The sequence below is a fragment of the Cricetulus griseus genome, chromosome 2 (assembly GCF_003668045.3).
Source record: "Cricetulus griseus strain 17A/GY chromosome 2, alternate assembly CriGri-PICRH-1.0, whole genome shotgun sequence".
NCBI classification, from domain to species: domain Eukaryota; kingdom Metazoa; phylum Chordata; class Mammalia; order Rodentia; family Cricetidae; genus Cricetulus; species Cricetulus griseus.
This window is the reverse complement of record NC_048595.1, coordinates 96,564,464-96,582,030: the sequence shown is the minus strand read 5'-3', so window position 1 is coordinate 96,582,030 and position 17,567 is coordinate 96,564,464. Positions and strand designations below refer to the sequence as shown.

General features: G+C 45.0%; 1 protein-coding gene across 1 annotated transcript in view; it reads right to left on the bottom strand.

The window, feature by feature from the left end:
* Gabbr2 (gamma-aminobutyric acid type B receptor subunit 2) overlaps window positions 1-17,567 on the bottom strand; it is a 344,902-nt gene that overhangs the window by 192,032 nt on the left and 135,303 nt on the right. The window contains 1 exon segment of the mRNA XM_027403592.2: window positions 6,210-6,380. Within this exon segment, the coding sequence (XP_027259393.1) occupies window positions 6,210-6,380 (171 nt within the window).

The window sequence follows — 17,567 nt, the reverse complement described above, 5'->3', positions numbered from 1 at the left end:
GGTAGTATCTTATTCTGCATCGTGTTAAGAGCCCATACAGGAAGAAATGACCTCAGAGGCCTGAGCATACAGACTCCACAGGAGAGGGAATGTGGACAGATGGGGGAGGGTGCTTCTGCCAGGGCAGAGGGTTCTCTGAGGGACTCCTTCAGAGGGTCTTTTGGGCTATGCTACCCATGCTCTGGGTCCAGTTTCTGCTCAAAGGAAGGGAAGAGTTGGGATTCCCATAAAGGTGGCCTATGGCTTCGGAGTGTGGGGTCCTTCTGTTCTTGGCTGCAGGCTTTGTTCCAGGATGCTCTCTAGAAGAGCAAGCAGCACTTCAGAGGGGCTCCTCATACCTGTCGTGGAGCAGATGGCCACTTGGCCCTGGGGAAGGTTCCAAAAGGCACAGGAGGGCCCCAAAGGGCAGGGGCTTTGAAGAGGAAACTCCACAGATGGCAACATTCTGATCATGGGCAGATGAAGGGCCATGGTGGGTCCTGCCACTTGAAGGAGATCTTTGGTGTAGAAAGGTCACCCCCAGAACCTTCCAGACAACCAAGGACTAGGTAGGAAGTCTTGGAGCCTGTGTGCAGGGAATCATGCTGTGTTGACAGAGGACCCAGCCCCAGATGAGGAACTGGATTCCAGATGGTGTTGAAAACAACAGCTTCCTTGCATGTTACATCTGCCTAGTGAGACACCTTTCCTGGCATTGGGACTCCCCTAATGTACTCACTCACCCCAATACTCAGAGAAAGATGCACCGTTAATACAGCCACATCCCCAAACCAAGCCAGAGAATGCAGAGGCAAGGAGCTGCTCCAATCCTCCTTCATGGGATGCCACTGAGCACCTCTGAGAATGGCCAACCCAGAGCACTGGCACCACCAAACAGCAAAGATACGGAGTCAGAGCAATGCTACTTGTTGCTGGAGGAATGCACAGTGTCACAGTCACACTGGAAGGCAGTTTCCCATGAAACTAAACAATCCTACTGTGTGATCCAGCAGTCAACTCCTTTACTCAATGGCGCTGAAAACATTATGTCCACATAAAAATCTACATATGGGTGTTTATGGCTGAATTACCCCTAATTGTCCAAACTTGGAAGCAACCAAGTTATCCTCCAGTAACGAATAGATAAATTGCGGCATATCCCAGACAATGGAATATTAGTACTAAACAGAAAGTGGCAACCAAATTAAAGACATAGGAGAGCTGACTGCGTGCCAACACAGTGATGTAATATTTTCGGGCAGTGTAAATATTTTGTGTGCTTGCTTAGCATGAACAAGGCCTGGGTTCAATGCCTAGTACTGCCTGGAAAACAGGACTCATGTTATGTTGGGACCAAAGCTGTATCCTGGTGTAGGTTTGCCTGAACACAGAATGTGCACCACTGGTTTAAACGGTGAAGATGAGTCAGGATCAGATCATCAGGATCAGATCATCAGGTGTAGTGATGCCACTCTGCGGAGGGGGTGGTGGCTGATGGTGGAGGCTGTGAAAGTGTATGGGGTGGAGACATACAGGTCATCTTTGTGTGTTACTTTCTGTTTTCCTGAGAACTCAAAACTGCTGCAAAACAATAAGCCCTTAAAAACAAACAAACAAACTGAACTATAGCACGTGAAGATCGAGATTCATGGCTATGTCCCTTGCAATGGCAACATCAGGGGCCGTGGATACCCCTTCACCCAGTTAAATGCCCTGAGCTAGAGGCACTTCACCTGCCCCAGCTGGTTTGTTTCACAGAAGGAGACAGAGTGAGCCATCTGTCCGAAGTGGCTTTGTTGGTCATTTATGTCATGTGGAAAGGATGCCTTAGCAGTCACAGGAGGCTGGGGGTAGGGCTAATTACAAATGGGCACAAGCGAGAGGGCAGAGCTGTGTGAGTTTGTGAAAGTAACTGACACAGACACTAGCAATGGAAGGTGTCTAGCTGGAAAGTTACATCCCAACAAAGCTGCTGAAAGTGGAAAATCCAATTTAGGGAATCTAAATTTTAGGTTGGACTTTAAAAAAAAGTGTGATTATAATCCCAGCTCTTGGAGGATAGAGGCCAAAGCTGCACATCGAGACCCTATGTCCAAAACACAACCAACCAATCAACCAATCAACCAACCCACCAACCAACCAACCAAAACAAAATTGGGGCAGGAAGATGACTAGGTCAATCAAGTACTTTCCATGCAAGAATGAGGACCTGAGTTCAGATTTCAGCACCCTTGCAGAACAGTAGGTGCAGTAGCATGCCCTTGCAATCCCTCTGCAGGGAGATGGAGACAAGTGGCTTGTTGCCAGCCAACCCAGCTGAATCTGTAAACTCTAGGTTCAGTGAGAGTCCCTGTTTAAAAAACAAGGTGGGGAGTGATTGAGGGAGACATCTGACACTGGCCTCTGGCTTCTGCATGCACACGTGTACACATACATATACACAAACACACATGCATGGCAGAGGGGGTGGGAATTCCCCGGATTGCAATGAGCAGCAAGAACTAAGACGCCAATGCAGGAAATCTGACAGCTGATAACCCTGGTGCTATGCCTATGAGTACAGGGTCTGGCACACAATGTGGCCACATCGTCATTCTCTGAGTGAGTAGATGTATGTTCCCAAAGCTTGCTTCCCGAATTCTCGGGGCAGTGAATGACCACTGGATGAGCAACACCTACACAGGGGGCCTTTCAGTTTCATCTTGCTGTCTACACCTCCATCTCCCTGAGCGACATCTGCTCTTACACAGGGGAAGCCCGCCTCTGTAAGTTGAATCAAGCATGTGGAACCGCAGCATTGCCCACAAAGCCAGGCTTACAGACGAGTCTGCCTGGTATTGAGTCATTCCTTTTCTGGCTTCACAGTTTCTAATCTAGAGAGGGCATGGCTGCAGCACATTTAGTCTTTCTAGCCACAAATCCTTTCTTGTCTCAGCTGCATTCCCAGGTCTGGCACACGTGAGAGTAAGCTCAGGACACTGTCTGAGGACTCACAGCCTGTAAGGCTAGACCTAGAGATTCACTTGTCTGAGCCAGATTCACTTGTCTGGGGGCCACTGGGCAACAGCCTTGACTCATGGGGACTGCTGTATAGCTCTTTCCTCTGATGAAACATTCGGTCTTGGAGGAAAGCTCCTTAAGACACAGGTTATCCTAAGGCGGGTAGCACATTTCATCCCTCACAGAAGCTCTTCAAGATCAGAAAGCCAACAACTCAAAGGCTTCAGTTAGTCCCTAAAATTGAACAGACTCACTAGACCTCTCCCTCCCTGGGCTTGTATAAAAAAGCAAGGACTGTTGAGTGGTGACTGACAGACCTGCCTAGAAGCGGCTCAGGCCATCTGAGCACCTGGAGAAGATACTCTGACCTATTAAGCTGTGTGTGCTCCAGGTTTCCAGTAGTCATGAGCTGTCCCCCATGCTGTGGTGGACTTTGGTGATTGCAGCTGCCTTTGAGTATTTCTGATCCTGTAGGTAACCCTTTCTCTATAACCTTGGAAGTCACCCAAGTATACTCATTGACTCACCAATTGGCTGGTGGCATCCTCACTCTGTCATTGGCTTCCTATCTGGGGTAAGTAGATGTCTGCTCAGATCTACCAAGTGCATTGTCATACAATAGGAACTATGGGCTTGCAGGAACAGTTGGTGCCATGGCTGGTATGGCCCTCAGACTCTACCTAGCCCATAGTACTAGTATCACACTGACGAATTCTGGGATTATGCCCACCCCTCCAACCTCAGACTAGCTTTCCCTTTAGGTCTCTTCCGGTGTACCTATCTGGAACAGAAGTGCTTGATACTGCCCATTTACTAGTTCCATAAAGGGAATCCAGTTTCCTCTGCACTCCTGAGAAGCTGTTAGCCCCTGGCCAGGGTCCAGCAGCTGCACTCCAGTGAAGCAGCCCAGACACTTGGTGAGGATGCCAAGGTTCTCAGGCAGAGGAGTCACTGGGCTGAGAGCTTTAATCAAGAAGAGTCCTTGCCGGCAATTGTCACCAAGCTGCATCCTACACTTTAGAAAGGTGTCTTCCCAAGATGCCAAGACCCCAGCAGACAGCCCTGACACAGCTGTGTGGGGACAGGGATGTGGCACCAAACAGCCAACACCTGATCCCAGGGAGGACAGTGTCATAGAAAAAACAGTGACCAGCAGCTGGAACACCAGGCAAAGCCATCTGCCCTCTGCTACTCTCAGTTTTCTCATCTGCAATGTGGGCATCATCACCTCCCCCTACAGGGCAGGCATATGGAAGTCAGCTTGGTGTGGAGAGAGCTTAGGGATCATCAAAGTACTCATTGGTACAGCCAGACTGATCTTTTGTATTCTTTTGACCAAGCTCCATGAGTTTCAGACCTTGGGGCCCTCTACCAGCAGTTCCCATGTGACCCCAGGAATTTATGGCTGCAAAGGAAATGGTGTCTGAACTAGGGGATCAGGACTTGTAATTCAGTCATTTTTCTCTTCTCTTTAATTAAAAAATTTCTCCCTCCCTTCCTTTTAAACAGGGTCTCATTTATCCCAGGCATCTCTCTGTAGTGAGGAAGGCTTTGCCTCTACCTTTCTGGGGCTGGGATTAAAGGTGTGTATTGCCCAGTTTATGTGGTTCTGGGGTGGCATCCAGGGCTTCCTGCATGCTAGGCAAGTGCTGTACCAACTGAGCTCCCTTCCTGGCTCCAGTCCTGGCCCATCTTTGAACAGTCCTTGGTGACTTTGGAGTTACTTTGAAACCTGGAACATTGGCCTTCCCTGCTGTGGGTCTTCCCCTTCTACACAATAACAAGATTAGGGGAGGCATCTCTAAGGACTTCTTAGGCTCTCACAGCCAAAGATGCTATTTGAGCAGGCACCCCTGAATCCCTGCAGGGATTCTCAGTCACTGAGAGCCCTGTCCCTGCTCCACAAAAGACTCTGCCAGCAACAACTTCTTCAGAGGTTGGCAGTGAGTGGTTCCCACTGGAGGTCAAGGTCCCTTTAGTCCTCAGTGAGGGGCTTGCCTGGGAATGCAAGCCTGTCTTGGATCACTGCTCAATACTTCCATTCCCAAGCACTTCCAACTCCTTTCTGTACTGGGTTTTACAGATCATAGTGCCAGCTCTCTCTCTCTGTCTCTCTCTCTCTCTGTCTCTCTCTCTCTCTGTCTCTCTCTCTCCCCTCCCCTTTCTCTCTCTCTATTTCTACACACACACACACACACACACACACACACACACACACACACACACACACACACGGAAGCATCTGGGATGGGAGTTGTCCTTATTTTTCGGGAGGGGATGGAAACCACAGCTCAGAGCGGTAGGGGGGGCCTTTCCAGGGTCTCACAGGCAACTATCGAGTGGCTGCTGGATGGGGATAGAGTTTCAGAAATGGGTTTGTGCAATCTGCTGAAGCCAAGCTGGAGACTCCCAGCCCTGCCCCTTTCCAACCCTACTAGGGCCCAGGACACAGTCGTGTTGAGGTTTGCCTGCTCACCAGACTTGAGTGTTTAAGCCTCCATGACCCATGACCCATGGCCCACAGGATGACTTCCTGGGACTTCTAAGCCTCCGAGGATGACTTGATTGGAAGGAGACTAAGGAGGTAGAGGAAATGATAGAGAAAGGGACAGACCACTACTCTGCACTGAGGGCTGTCATCCACTGTGGATGAAGAGGTGAGCAGGTGGCAATCTCCAAGCATTCTGAAAGTGGACCAGATGTCCCTGAAGTCAGTTCTGGCCAGTTTTCATAGCCCATAACTTCACTTTTAGAAAAATATTGTCAGCATTCACATGCAGACCTGAGGTGGAGGCTGTGAGGTACATGGCTGTGAACACCCCCAGTGGTCTGGTTCCATGAGCTATAATGCACCCATCTGAGCTTACACACCACCCTATTAAAAAGGAGCTCAATCAAGGTCTCTGGGGCCCACCAAAGAGCAAATGAAAAGCAAAATTATCCATGTACAGTAAGGGCTTAAGTGTGTATGTTGAGAAGAGTTCTAGGTGGATGGGTACCAAACTAAAAGGGATGTCAGGATGGGGTTTAGCAGTAAAGCGAGCAGAGAAAGGGGTGTAAAAGGGGAGAGGGAAAGCAAGAGAGGGCAATAGTGTGAGACAAACTAAGGGGACAGTTTGGGAGGGGAAGAAGGTGAGGGAAGGAGGGACAGGTAGGTTACCGGAGCCAGATACAATGACACATGTATGAAATGTCAGTGAAATATTCCCGAAAATGTGGGCCAGAAGTACCTCGGAGAAGCGCTGCACGTCCTGCGTCAGTGTACCCACGCGCCGCCACCGGAAGTGCTTCAGCAGCTTCAGGATGGCTGGGTTCACCGCGTTGTCAGAGGGCACAGTCCGGAAGAAATATGGGTACTTCTTCTTATCCGCAAGAACAGGCGTGGTGGCAGCGAAGGAAAGCTGAGAAAACAAGAGAGGACACCTTTTTTATCGGGGCCTTGAACGCAGTCCTTCCTGGCAGGCATTTCTCACTTGGGACAAGATGTTTCATTTAATTATGTATATTGCCCGTCTTTGTGTAGGTGTGTACGTGGGTGCAGGTGCCTGACAATGCCAGAAGAGGGCATCAGATGCTCTGGAGCTGGAAACCAAACTCTAGTCCTTTGGAAGAGCAGTCCCGAAGAGAAGATAAAAAGAACGTAAGATAAGGAGAAAGGGGTTAGATGAACCAGCGAGCTACACCTTCCTAAAGAAACGGAATCATTTGTGATCTTTGTTTTTGAACAGTGTTTTTGCTTGTCTTTTGTTAGATCATTCTCTATACACAAATGAGCTATTCTCCCATTTAAACAAGGAAACTTCCAGTCTGGGATTCTTTGCAGTATTTTACTATCAGCATCATTGTGAACGCAGTGGTGTTTTGAGTTATCTCTGATTTAGGGACACTACACTCTTTAATTTGCCATGTTGTTTACACGTTTGCTGTCATTGTCACACGGGCATCTTGGTGCATAGCATTTCACTCTATATTTCAGGGTATTTCAATGAGACAGTCTGTGAAGACCTGGACATTTGGTGCAGTTGGTAGAATGCTTGACTAGCTTACATGAAGCCAGGGGCCCCAGTGATGTATGAATGGAAGTTTGCCTGTAATCCCAGCACTCAGGAGGTGGAGGGTCAGAGATTCAAGGTTATCTTCTGTTACTCCGAGGCCAGTTTGGGCTCCATGAGATTCTGTTTCAAAAAGAAAAAAAATAAATAAAGGCTGCAAACCTTTAATATCTTCATATTTAAATAATCTGAAAATATTCCACTTTGCATATCTGCTAGCCAAAGATAATTAAAGGTCCAGTTTCACCACATTCTTATCAACAGGGAATACACACCATTTTTCTGTATAACTTTATAATGAGCTATCACAGAAACAGGACCCTGTTACAGTTGTGGTTACATATACTGCTGAGCCTTTTTCCATGGGTGGTTCCTAAGGAATAGGTCCTATTTTAGGAAGCGCTTTTGCATGCCTTCATCTCTGAGTGGGACTCTGGTGCTTTTTAATTGAATTTAAAGAAGATGTCAAAAATGTATAGCCTTCAAACTTGGGCTATCATGGCTGCCACAAACCTCACGTTGTTTGTCCTTACACATGGTGTTTTAATTTACACTCGGTAGTCAGATCTGTCCACCCTTCCCTTTATTATTTTTTTCCACTTTCTTTTAAGTGCCAGTAAGTTGTTAAATTGGATTTTAATTATCTGTCCAGCTTAAATGTCACCACTTCCTAACGCTCCCTCTGATCTCTGCTCTCCTTCCCCCAGCCTCATCCACAGAAGGTAGCCTCAACCTTTTTGATCCTTGCAGTGAGATGTGGGGAGAGCCACATCTGGCTGCACTTCTCATTTGCATCTCTCTCCCAGGGACCGAGGCTGAGTCCTCTAAGGTCTGAGAGCAATTTGTAGCTCCCCTCTGGATGAAAATGACTCTTGTCCTTTGTCCCTTTTCCAATTTGATTCTTACCCTTCTTTGTCTGTCTGTTAAAAAAATGATCTTTTATATTAAGGAACTGATTGCGGTTCCTATTTTTCCATTTATTAATAGTTTGTCCTTTGTCTTTTGCTGTCACTCTGAGTCTTTTACCACATAGAAATGTTTTGTGGGCCAGGGAGATGGTTTAGTCAGTAAAGGTGCTTGCCTTCACAAAGTTTGACCCCTAGGATCACATGGTAGAAGAAAAGAATCAGGCTTCTACATACATGCACCCGCCTGTGCTTATGTACATACACACACACACACACACACACACACACACACACACACACACCACTCCCCCACACAAATGTACTAAAAAAAACCTTAAAGAAAAATATTTTGAGCCATGATGAAATTTCTTTATTCCCATTTGCTTTGTCAGATTTTGCGTGATATTTAGAAAGGTCTCTCCTATTCTGGGTTTATGAAAGAATTCCTCTACGGCTGCTCCGTTCCTCCTTCCTTCTTCCTTTTGTTTCATTTAATCTTTGACAGAGTGCTGAAGGCTGAAGCTAGATTGCTCACTACTGAGAGCTTCCTCTGAGCCATCGTGTGCAGTAGCACCAATTCTGATATATGGGAGCCCTGGTTCAGCACCCCAAGGGACAACAGCCAGGACCCTTGAGCGGTGGATGGAAAGTCTTTACTGCCGCTTTTACCAACTCTCCCCAGGGCTTGTGAGCAGGCAGTGGAGATCTGTCCTTCTCCTTGGATCAGAAGGCATATGGCTATCCCTAAGGTCCCTGGATGTCCTACATACACTCTGCAGCCCCCAAAGACTCTATCCATTGGAGCTGACTATGCAAGAACCTAATGGTCTCCATGTGGGGTTAGACACCTAGAGAAACCCACTTCTAAGGTCTCTGTAGTGGTTGAATAGGAATGGCCCTTATAAGCTCATAGATTTGAATGCTTGATCACCAGGGAGTGACACTACTAGAAGGTGTGGTTTTGCTGGAGCAGGTGTGGATTTGTTGAAGGAAGTGTATCACTGGGGGTGGGTTTTGAAGTTTCAGAAGCTCAAGCCAGGCCCAGTAGTCTCTCTCTTCCTGCTGCCTGAGGATCCAGATGTAGAACTCTCAGCTACCTCTCCACACCATATCAGCTTGTGCTTCCCGCCAATAAGGACAATGGACTAAATCTCTGAATTGTGAGCCAGCCCCAATTAAATGTTTTCCTTTATAAGAGTTGTCATGGTCATGGTGTCTCTGCACAGCAATAGAAACCTTAACTAAGACAGTCTCCCAGGATTGATAAGGGTAAAGGATGTATGGCTATTTAAAAATTTGCAGGGAAACTCAGGACTAGAGGGAAGACTCTACATGGAGTGGAATTCCTGCTAGCCACATGGAAGCATCTTTATTCCTTGGGCTGCCCGCAGTGGAAAACCTGGCATCAGAGGAAGTGCTGTACTGGAAGGGACATACACAGTGGCTGGACTATGTAGTGAGAACAGAGGGAAACGCTGTCCATGAACCCTTCCAAACACTGCAGGAAAGATTTGCATGGATATTTCAGTACACACAGATATGCACTTTTTTTTCTGAAAAGCAAAACAAAACAAGATTCCACGACTTTTATCAGAGTCACAAAGAATGCCCTACAATCCAAACAAAGTCTGTACACCTGCTTGCAAGTGACACACTGACACATGGGTCCCACAGGGAACACAAGAGACAGCAGTTGTGTGCAGTCTCATCCAATGTAGTGTTCACAACTCTTCTCTTAAGATTAGAACCCCATGGGAAGTCTCCTCCTCTCAGAAGCTATTAGAAAACTCTGGGAGTGACTACCTCAGGACCTGGGGCATTACATATGCCCATCACATCCCTCAGACCCTTATCTAATACACGTTGGGAAATACTTGTTTTCTGATGTGATCTCTGATTTGTGCTCTGGTTGATGCTTCACCATTAGTGTCCTATTAGTTCCAGGTCCACAATTAATTGTTGCTCGAATAACCTCATATGTTTGCCCTGTAGGTAATTACAGTGGTTACTGTTCAGTGAATAAATGGTCCATTGTGTTTACAATGGTCTTGGAGTACAATATATGCCCCAGGTCTAAATCATGTTGGCTGCAAAATATTAACTGGAGCTGGCATTTTCTGCACCATTTGAGATAATACACACTTTGATTAGATTGCATTACTGTTTCATGGGCTTTAGCCTCCCAAAACTTTCTTCCATGGGAAGGCTGTAGGTGTCTCATAGTTCCACAGAATTTCAGAAATGAGAGATCACCTTTGTGGTTCTTCATCCTAGCTGTGCACTGAGCAACTTGGTTCAAACCAACTAAATCAGACTCTCCAGGCAGAGAGGCAAAGCGGTAGTAGTATTTAAAAACTTGCTGATTTTGGGGGGGGGGTGCGGGTAGGAGGTACTGCTGGAGAGATAGCTCAGCAGTTGAGAGTATTTGCTGCTCTTGCAGAGGACCTAGAATTGGATTCCCAGAACCCACGCGGCAGCTCACAACTATCTGTAACTCCAGTTCCAGAGACCTGACACCCTCTTCTGACTTCCACACGTGCTTTACACACATGGTGCGATACACTGATACACATAAAACAAAATAAAACCTAAAAAAACAACAGTTCTGGGAATTGGATGCCCAGAGAGGGTTGAGAAGCCCCCTATGACATGGTCCTTAATAAACAGACTGCTGACCAGAAAATGCTGACACATCCATCAAAGCCAAGGAAAGGTGGAAGCAGAACTCGAACTCATGTCTAAAGGACTCTCAGTATCAGTGCTCATTCTTAGCTTGATGCTGTCCATCTGCTCCCGGGTGATCCCCATGCCTTCCCCAGCATCTGGCGATACTGGTGCTTCCAGCATTCAAACCCTAACTTGAGGGCCCACACTCCTGGGTCTCCTGCCTTATTTCTCTCAACCAAATTAGTTTCTGAACAGACTGTGAGGGAAGTTTCCAGATAATCCCAAAACGCAGACTTACTGAAGAGAGGATTTTAATTTTTAATTCATAGTTTGCTTCATTTAGTTTCACTGCAATTGTTTTGAGAATTTGGCCCATACAGTACCTGCTTTGGGAATGTGTTGAAATCTGGTTTGGTGGCCTTTTATAGAATCAACTTCTGTAAAAGTTCCTCAGAGGCTCGGGAAATGATTCAATCTCTAGATGTAACCTACGGAATTCTTTATTAGACTACTAATGCATAATAGACACCACAAGCCTAATTATGTTACTATTGTATGCTTCGTGAGTTTGTTTACTTGATCTATCAAGGCTGAGAGGCTTGTTACATTTTCCTCCATTGTCTCCTACCACCTCCTTGCATTTCAACAGGTTTGGCTTTGTTGCCTTTGATTCTATGTTGTTTTGAGAGTAAATGTTCATCACAATTGTATCTTTATTTTTCAGCCATGCATATCCTTGCCTAGTGTGAACAGCAGGTACTTAATAGATATTCACGGGCTGTGCCAAGAACTGAAATATTTATGAAGGCAAAATAAACCTCTGTCGTTTATTGCTTCTTGTGCTGTATCTTGCTTGATAGTAATAGCATTGCCCTTATTAACTTATAGCTCATATTTGCATATCATAACTTTGAGCCTTCTTCTACTTATACTTTATTGAGATAATTATATCTATGTATATATGTATACATACAGATATAGGTAGGTAGATACATCCACAGGTATATTAAATAGATATATACATAAAGATAGATAAATAAATTGATAGATCCATAGATAGGTATATAAATAGATACATATATACATAGATAGATATGGAGATAAATAGATTGATAGGTAGATAGATAGATAGATAGATAGATAGATAGATAGATAGATACTTCTGGGAAGCACCTCATGGCTAGATGTTTAAACATATATACCTATTACTTTAGTAAGCATTTCATCTTGCGTCTCTTGTCTCATTGGCTCTCTTGCTGTTTTTATGTTTCCCTTTAGAGTAAAGCTTTGTTTTCATTGTTGTTCTGGTTGTATAAATTTGTCTTGGTCCAAGTGTCAGCTTGAAGAAACACCTTTTGATATCCTGAAGAAAGAATGGGAATGTAGAAAACTTGCTTAGTTGGCCTGGCCCTCTGCTGCCTTGACACAAGGCTAAACAGCTGGGTATGAAATTATTGGGCTATGAATTCTTTGAAAGTGCAGCATGATTAAGAGGAGGAATCTGGGGCAAACCTGATAACTTTTCATTTGTAGGTATCTGGTTTTCTTTGCCTGAGTGCCTGAAAGATTGTTTGTCCTTGTTCTTGGAATTTAAAAAAAGACTTACCAGCATAGATCTAGGTGTGGCATTCTCAGTTTGGTCTGGGATATAAGAAACCCTTCAATTTATACGTTTAAGTCTTCCAACTTAAAACATGTAAATATAAGAAAAATACTGTTTTTTAAATCACATGGTATACAAAATAGTATGTTTATTATTTATATACTAGGGGTTTGTGTATTATATTATGCATGTTATATTATATATGTATATATACACATATATAATATATATATCATATATGTGACATTATGCCTGCCATATATATATATATATATATATATATATATATATATATATATCCCTATCCCTGTCTCTCCTCTGGAATACCTGGTCCTCTGCATCATCTTTCTATTATGTAAATCCTTATCTGTTCTATTTTCTCTTGTGATTTCAGTTCTTGGCCCTTGTCCTCTGAGTGGTAGAAGAACATCTCATTTTATCCTATCTGTATTTTGTGTGTCTGTGAGACAGTGTAAAACTAGCCTTGAATTCCTGATCCTCTCACCCTAGCCTCCCAAGTGCCAATTGGCTTATCCTATGGTCTAATTTCAGGGTCTGTGCATATTAACTTTTGCTGTTCTCTGGTAATGTGGCTGTATCATCCACAGTCCTCACAATAGGGCACAGAGTCTCCTTGACACAACCCAGCCAATATCTGATTTCCTTATTTGTCTTAGTATTTCAGAGATACTGTTGGATTCTGCAGCTCTTTTGTTATGCTGTGACAGACAGGCTATATGACCTCATGCTGTCCACCCAGGACCTCAGCTTGGAGCTTTATCGACCAACACATTTTTATTGTGCTATTGATATTTCTAGTTTCCTATCAATGTTTTATGGTCATATCCCTTCGTCCCTCCACTCTCATCTTAAGCTTTCTATTTCTGGGAGGCTGGACTGGGTATGAGAATTCTCTGTGTATTTTGAGTATGATTGAGGGTGGCAAGAGGCATTCTAAAGTTTTCTTCTTTATCCTGTAGTAGGTTGTTTCTAGAAGTGGGCTCTTCTCTGCTTCCTCTGGTTCTTTCTGAAAGACTTTTTCCAGAGGTGTTTTCAGTGTCCATACTAAAGCAAGGGCATGCTTTCCACATTTGGCTTGTTAGGAGAGACAGCATGACAGAGCTCCTGGCTATTTGTTGTCTACTTACATTTTACCTGGGAATTAAGAACCTGAAGGATAAGGATTTGAGTAGTTTTTGGTGTCTAATTGGTGCTCAACTTATGTGGGTCTACAATAACAAGCCCTCCATATCTAATTTTCTATTACTCTGGATCAACATAGGATGTTAAGTTCCCATCATGCACTACTGAAAGGCTGCTTCTTTCTGACCATAAAAATCTCACTTCCCAGAATGCAGTACACTTTTGGTACTCTCTCTCTAGCATTTTCTAGGAATTTATTATCCTTTTGAATTTAGAAGGACACATGAGATTGAAGGGAAAAAGCCATTTGGTTGCCCTGGTGATGGGTATCTTGAGGTAAAGACACCATTTTCCAATTGCATGGCCATGTAAGTGAGGGGTTCCTAACTCAGATCATAGGGAAGACAGGAAACGTCTGCTGAGCTTCTGGGCAATTGTTCCTTTATTAGGCAAAGTTTAGTGATGTTTTCTAAGGTCCAGAATGGCAACAAGTCCTGAAGTCTCTGTGTGTGTTTGTATATGCATATCTGTATGTATATATGTCTGTATTTGTCTCTGTGTGTATATGTATCTGTCTGTATGTATGTGTGTCTGTGTATATGTATGTATTTTTGTATATATGTATATGTCTGCATGTATTTGTGTATGTGTATGTGTGTAGATATGTCTATGTGTGTACATGCATGTAATTGTGTATGTGTATATATGTTTTTGTCTATATGTATATGTGTATGTATGTACATATGTATATGAAAAAAATAAATGATCCAGGGACTGATATTGAGGTTCAAACTTAAAACTGAAGATCAGAAAAGCAAAGCAGCTGGGCACTAGCTCTTATTCTACCCCAGACTGAAAGGTGATCCTGGTTCTACCAAACCTCAGACTGCTGACTCTCCTCAATGTAGCCTGATACTGAGACCTTGCTCCTGTCGTAGATACCTCCCTGATGCTTGGATTGAAGGCTTGTGATCCCAGGTGCTGAGATCATCTCTGTGTTTCTCTTTAGGACTGGATCAATCTTGTGCAGATCTGGGTGGTCTTGGATTCACAGAGATCTGCCTACCTCTTAATCCTGAGTCCTAGGATTAAAGGTGTGTACCACCACCTACTAACTTCTGGCTGCTGGGATTAAAGGTGTGCATCACCACTGCCTGATCTCTGTAGCTTGAGGCTAACTTTGCTTTCTGAATCCTCAGGCAAGCTTTAATAAATCATAAGTAATACATCACCACATATGTATGCTTATCTCTCTCTCTGTGTTCTTTCCCATGTCTTGAGTTCCAAAGGACAGTTGGAAAGTTTTCTGCTAGGATCTGCTTGCCAAATGTAGCCTCCCATCCCTTGAGTCTCTTCCTAGATCTCTCCTAAGTATCTACCTGGCTGGAGTGATGGTGATGGCAGATCCTAGAATCCCAGGATCATCAGTGCTTCAGTTTATGCAATTGTGTGCTACAAAGAAGCCTCCTTGAAGCCAGGGCAAAGGCTAGGCTTTAGCCTGTATGACCAAGCTGCTCCTTTCCAGAGACCACACTAAGCTGTGAGCATAGACACTACACTGTCCCCAGCTTCTGTGCCAAGTGCTTCCCATTTGCTCACCCAGGTGATCCTCAGGACCACCACACATGGTGGGAACTATTACTACGCTCTCTATTCTCACTGGCTGGGAAATGGAGTTAGAGGTTCAGAATCTGCCAAGAAACAAATCTGTAGTCATCAGCGGTTGAGAGGGTTGGGATGAAGACAGAATGGGAAACTACTGCTCATGGAGGAAATTAGATTGTTCTAGCATTGGATACTGGTGTTGACTCACAACACTGAATGTACTTAATGACATTGCATTTTCTCTTTAAAGTATCATTATGGTGGGTTATTTTATGCTATGTATTTTTATCACAATAAATAAAGAAGAAGGAAAAAACCTGTCCATGATTATGAAAATTGTATGTAGAGGTATGTTAGTTAGTTGGGTCACTGCCAGGGCCAAAAAACAACAACAAAACAAAAACCAGAGCAAACAAACAGACAAAAATTTGACTAAAGCAATTGGAGGAAAGGTTTATTTATAATTTTTTCTTTTCTTTTTTTTTCCTTACATCTAATTATTTGGGCAGGTACCATGGTTTGGGTGTGGAGGTCAGGGAACAAATTGTAAGTTCCTGGGGTTGAATGAAGGTCATTATGCTAGTGGCAAGCACCTTTACCTACTGAGTCATCTTGCTGGCTTACAGTTCCCTGGAGTCCAGTCCATCACGAAGTGGAAGTGCTGGCGGCAGTTCTCTATGGGTGCAGAAGCCCATTGTCCCCCTGGGTGGCTGTGAGGAGTGAGACCCAGGTTGGGGTAAGTCTGTTAGCACTGGCAGAGCCTGGGCAACCTTTGTGTAGGATGGCTTTGATCCCCCCATTCTGTATACCCACAGGCAAACCCATTCTCTAATGTGCCCAAGAGGAAAACTTGTTCGGCAGTGGATGGATTGCCCAGCATATGGATGGAGATACATCCAACCCACCACCCACTTGGTGGCTAGTGGTAATGAGAGCCATCCAGGGCATTTTCATAGACACATGGCTGACTCGGGGTTAGTAAGTTCCTATGCATCACTTGAGGCAGCAGGTACTTTCCAAATGATGATGCTATAGCTCATGTGATATAAACAGTGCAAGGTCAGGAAGCGAGCTGCAGAGCTGGTCTTCTGATGCCTTTTCTGGCTCTCTTTCTGCAGCCCAGTACAAAGCCTTGAACCTTGAGCGGAGGAGGCAGGCAATGATCCTGGAGACTTGGAGACTTTGTATTCTAGGGCTACTTGGAGGGGAGTTTATCTCTTGAACATAGCAGTTTCCATGGTGGGTGTGGATTGTTCTGGTAAATTAGGATGATACAAGCCTAACCAGCAGTGTGAAGCCTCGTGAGAGTTTAAGGTCTTTATGGGGAGCTACTCATTGCTTCAACAGTGAGGCCCCAAATGGAGACATAAGTGGAGAGTGAAGAAACCTCAAGGACAATCAGGAAACCGAAGACTGGGGTTCTTTGTCCCCAAGAAGAGGGGAGGGTGAATTGTCAGGCTTATGGAGCTGCTGCCCTTCTCATCTCTGAAACGATGGGTTGGACCAGAGAGTTCAAAGGTTCCCAGCCACCACAGCCTTGTGCTTCTTCCTCTGACAGCCTAAGGAAATGATGGGGCTTGTGGCTTTGAGGGGGTGGGTGGTTTTTTTTTTTATCTGATTTAGTTAGACAATTGCCTTGTACCTTACTTCTCTGTGGATAAATACATTGCCCAACCTCACTATCTTTATTAGATTCCAAGCCACCAATGAATTCTTGTCTGAATGCAATTCCTTTTTTTCACTTAGTCTGGGACTCCTGAACTGCTTTCTCTGCAGAGATGAGCCATCTCTAGGATATGGGGTCAGCAGGGGTGGCCATAGTTGCTAAGAGCTTGGGAGGCAACTTGTGCCAGGTGGGAGGGAACGAGGGATGATGGGGGCTTGCTCTTTTCTCTGCTAGGTTTAATCTTTTGCAGTGGGTTTGCTGACTGCCTGTAATTAAATGAGGGAGGTATTTGTCATCGTGGGTCCCTTTCAGCCAAACTGAATGCAACACAACTTTCTCAGGGAGCTTCTGACAAAACAGTGTTTGTGGCTGGTGCCAGGACACATACAAAGACACCGGGCGTGTGTGCTGGGAACTCAGGGCCACTTAGGGGCTGTGCCAGGCCACGGTTGCCCTTGAGCCCAGGAGCAAGGCTGTTTGGACACTATGTGCTTCAATTTCAATGCTGTGGTACAGAGTGGCTGCATAGTGTCCCCAAGTTAATGTGGAAGAATGAATGTCTGGCATGCTGGTGAATTCTGCTTGAAGCCAGGTTCCCACAGAGGCCTTTGGGGCGCTATGCACAGGTATTAAACCTGAGACTGCCTGGGCTGGAGCCACCTGGGGATCCACATTCCTCTTGCGGGCTAATGGGGTTGTGTTTTCATCACTAAGAAATGCCCAGCCATTCAACATATGCCACTCACCCTCACAGCCATTCCTCCCCATGCCCCACTCCCACTCTGTGGGAACTTGAAACAATTTGAAAGAGAACCAGAAGAGGCACTGTTGTCTTTGTTTCCTCTTGGAGAAACTGAGGCTTGAGTAAAGGCAGTGACTTGCCTGGGGACTGCAGTGAGAGAGTGGTAAGGCTGGGCTTTGTGTTTAGATGCTTTAACTCCTCA